The sequence below is a fragment of the Apium graveolens genome, chromosome 10 (genome assembly GCF_009905375.1).
Source record: "Apium graveolens cultivar Ventura chromosome 10, ASM990537v1, whole genome shotgun sequence".
NCBI lineage: Eukaryota > Viridiplantae > Streptophyta > Magnoliopsida > Apiales > Apiaceae > Apium > Apium graveolens.
In genome coordinates this window covers 107,089,894-107,093,363 of record NC_133656.1, presented here as the reverse complement: position 1 = coordinate 107,093,363, position 3,470 = coordinate 107,089,894, and the positions used below count along the sequence as shown (strand labels likewise).

At 34.4% G+C, this 3,470-nt stretch overlaps 1 protein-coding gene across 1 annotated transcript; it reads left to right on the top strand.

The window, feature by feature from the left end:
- Nucleotides 1-503: 503 nt before the first annotated feature.
- Nucleotides 504-2,509, top strand: LOC141693941 (GDSL esterase/lipase At1g33811). Its single transcript, XM_074499129.1, has 5 exons — nt 504-791; nt 995-1,119; nt 1,309-1,557; nt 1,653-1,914; nt 1,992-2,509. The coding sequence occupies exons 1-5, from the start codon at nt 557-559 to the stop codon at nt 2,213-2,215; spliced, it is 1,095 nt and encodes a 364-aa protein (XP_074355230.1). The 5' UTR covers nt 504-556; the 3' UTR covers nt 2,216-2,509.
- The last annotated feature ends 961 nt before the right edge of the window (nt 2,510-3,470 follow it).

Here is a 3,470-nt window from a genome sequence, read left to right as displayed (position 1 = left end):
TATTATTTAATTTTATTTTTGTAATATTTTCTTTATTTAAATAAAAATAATTAGTGGATAAATTTTTAAAAATCTCGCTATGTCATCAAAAATACTATGTCACCACAGTTTTATATATTAAAACTGGAACTCCTTTTATCAAAATTAGGGGCCAATTTTGGCTTGAAAAGTAAAGCATCTTGGTTGGCCAAATGTTATGTTATATATAAGTTGGAGAATTGAGATGGAGATGGTTCATGGTATTGGTCCTAGAAACCTTCACGAGAGATATCACCTCTTCCACCAGCTTTTCACCGCTATATAAAAACAACAAACTCCATAACAACCCCCATAATATTTCACAGCTCAAAAGCTATATAATCCCTGCCCAAACCATCCTTCTCACGGGCATATTTACTTGCACTTTGTTTAACCATAGTTATATTAACTCATTCCACATGCACAACCCTGTTTTACTAGTGCAAATTTAGTATGCTAGCTACCTCTGCTAGCTATAAAAACAACTTCTTCTTACATCATTTCATGATCAGTAACAAACTATAAAAAGTAGAACACGATGGCATGTCTAACTGCTATTGTTGGGGTGTTCTTGTACTTAGTAGTTGCGGTTTCTTCGCAGCAAGAACCACAAGTGCCTGGTTTCTTCATTTTTGGCGATTCGCTTGTTGATAATGGTAACAATAATGGTATACTTACTCTTGCTAGAGCGAATTACAGACCTTATGGCATCGATTTCCCTCAAGGCACCACCGGTAGATTTACCAATGGTCGTACTTATGTCGATGCCTTAGGTAAATCTTATCCCCTTCATCCATTTACCAATTTTGGAATCTATATTTTATGCACATTGTAATTTAACGATTTTAAAAATATACACAATCATAATAAAGTCGTCCATCGTGCACAATACTCCCACATCAACGGACTTGAGAAAACTCTTCAAACACTCATATATAGTGTCGAGTAAATATGCGTGCTTTATGATGTTTTGCAGCTCAACTTCTTGGGTTCCCAACTTACATTCCACCCTATGCAAGAACACGCGGACGTGCATTGCTCAGGGGAGTAAATTTTGCTTCAGGGGCGGCAGGAATCCGTGATGAAACTGGCAACAACTTGGTATGCACATATATCATAACCCTCTACAAATGATTAAAATTATGTACAAGCCAAATTCGAGTTCAGCAAATTAATTTGACTCCACTTCATCAAGCTCAAGAAACTGAAGAGCTCACTGAACTTAACCTTATGATAAATATTTTTTCAAACAATGTAACTAACAAGAATCATATATTCATGTTCCTGTAGGGGGATCATATGCCAATGAGCCAACAAGTAGCTAGTTTCGGAAGAACAGTACAGCAAATTTCAAGGTTTTTCAGGGGAGATGCAAATGCACTTGCAAACTACTTAAGCAGGTGCATATTCTACTCTGGAATGGGAAGTAATGACTATCTTAACAATTACTTCATGCCAGATTTCTACTCAACCGGTTCACAATACTCAACAAAAGCGTTTGCAGCTTTACTCCTTCAGGACTATACTCGGCAGCTAACGGTAAGTATTAGTTCTGTTTCAACAAGCCCTCGTAAATAAAATAAAAAAAAATTAGTTTGAACCAAAAGCCTATTAAACTATTATTTACACTGCAGGACTTGTATAGATTAGGAGCACGTAAGGTGATTGTGACGGCAGTAGGGCAAATTGGATGCATACCCTATCAACTAGCTCGTATAAATGGAAATAGCACCAGCAAGTGCAACGAAAAAATCAATAGCGCTATATCACTATTTAACACTGGTGTCAAGAACATGGTTGATAATTTCAACAACGGCCAATTACCTGGTGCAAAGTTTGTGTTTCTGGATTCATATCAAAGCTCCAAAGATGTTGTAGCCAATGCTGCCACCTATGGTAACAATAACTTTTTTACAATGTAGATAGACAAGCTACACATACTTTCTTCTAACAAATTGAAAAAATAAATGCAGGATTTGATGTGGTTGACAAGGGATGTTGTGGTGTGGGAAGGAATAATGGCCAAATAACATGTCTACCCCTACAACAACCATGTAATCAACGCGCAAAGTACGTATTTTGGGATGCTTTTCATCCCACTGAGGCTGCCAACATTGTATTTGCAAAGATATCCTACGAAACAACATCACGTTCTTATGCTTACCCAATCAACATACGGCAGCTGGCCATGCTCTAAGCGCAGACACAGATCTTTGACATTGACAATTGTGAAGTCAACCTTTTGATGTCACTCCATTTGTTACGATTTGTGCCTACAGTTCCTGTTTTACTTTGTTGTTCTGCATTTGTACACCCTCAGCTTGTCTGCAGTACTTTCAATTTGTCCGCTTTTGTACTCCCTCAGCTTGTTTGTAGTACTTTCAATTTGCCAAGGACTACCAGACTAAAATAAAATTTCATAAGTGCACATGTACCCACTAAAAATGGAATTTTGGTTGTTCAACATATCTAACTATCCGGTTTGCTTTTATCATCAAAATGCACAACTGCTGCTAGTTACATGCTATAAAACTTTCCCATGTGAAATATTATTCATGTACCCCGAATATTTATCGAATATACATGAATAATATTTTAAGGAAACTCTTTTTTTATTCAATTATCCAATCCTTACAAATGAGTCTTGGCTTCTTTTTAAGTGTTCTAAAAATATGCCGATTAATCGGCCGATTAATCGGAGTTCGGACGGGTCCCGTCTCGATTAATCGTTAATCGGGTCAAATTATGTTTTTTATTGAAAAATCGGTCCAAAGTCGGGTAGTTCGGAAAAAATCGGCCGAATCGGTCAAAATTTGAAATTAATAAAAAAAATATTTTTTTAAAAAAATTAATTTTTTTTAAAATAATCATTAACATTTAACATTTAATAATTAATATTAATAATAATATATTAACATATTTTTGTAAATCTTATAAAAGGTTAATGACATTTAAATATAATTATTTTTTTGTTATTTATTAATTAAATTTCTTCCGATTAATACTTTGATTAATCAATCCGATTAATCACTAAAAGGTCCCTCCACCGAATTTTCCGATTCCCGCTTTTTAGAACACTGCTTTTTATAGGAGAGTTTAATAGGTTATTTTTAGTACAATTGGACCTGATGGGCTTTTATCTATATGCTATCTAATTATTACAATTAAGTTATCTTGGGATTTTATCTTGAGTCCTTGGTAAAACATTTGCCCCACCTATTTGGAACAATACCTTTAGATTTGCTTCGGGTATTTTGAGCCCTGAAAATTGGACAAAAAAGATAGAATGCGAGCATGATCAAAGTTAGTGAAGAAGTAAAATAAAAGATAAAATAGCAAACAAAGACAAAAGTAGGATATGCTTTGTTGTACTTTGTTTGTTTGCTTTTGTTTTGTGTTATTTTTTTTAAAACATATATATATATATATATCCTGTATTTTTAAAAAGCTTT

Excerpts from the sequence above, each read along its gene's own strand:
- LOC141693941 (XM_074499129.1), top strand. The coding sequence starts at position 557 with ATGGCATGTCTAACTGCTATTGTTGGGGTGTTCTTGTACTTAGTAGTT. Across the intron at positions 792-994 it reads TACTTATGTCGATGCCTTAG|CTCAACTTCTTGGGTTCCCA; the intron begins GTAAATCTTATC and ends GATGTTTTGCAG. Across the intron at positions 1,120-1,308 it reads ATGAAACTGGCAACAACTTG|GGGGATCATATGCCAATGAG; the intron begins GTATGCACATAT and ends ATGTTCCTGTAG.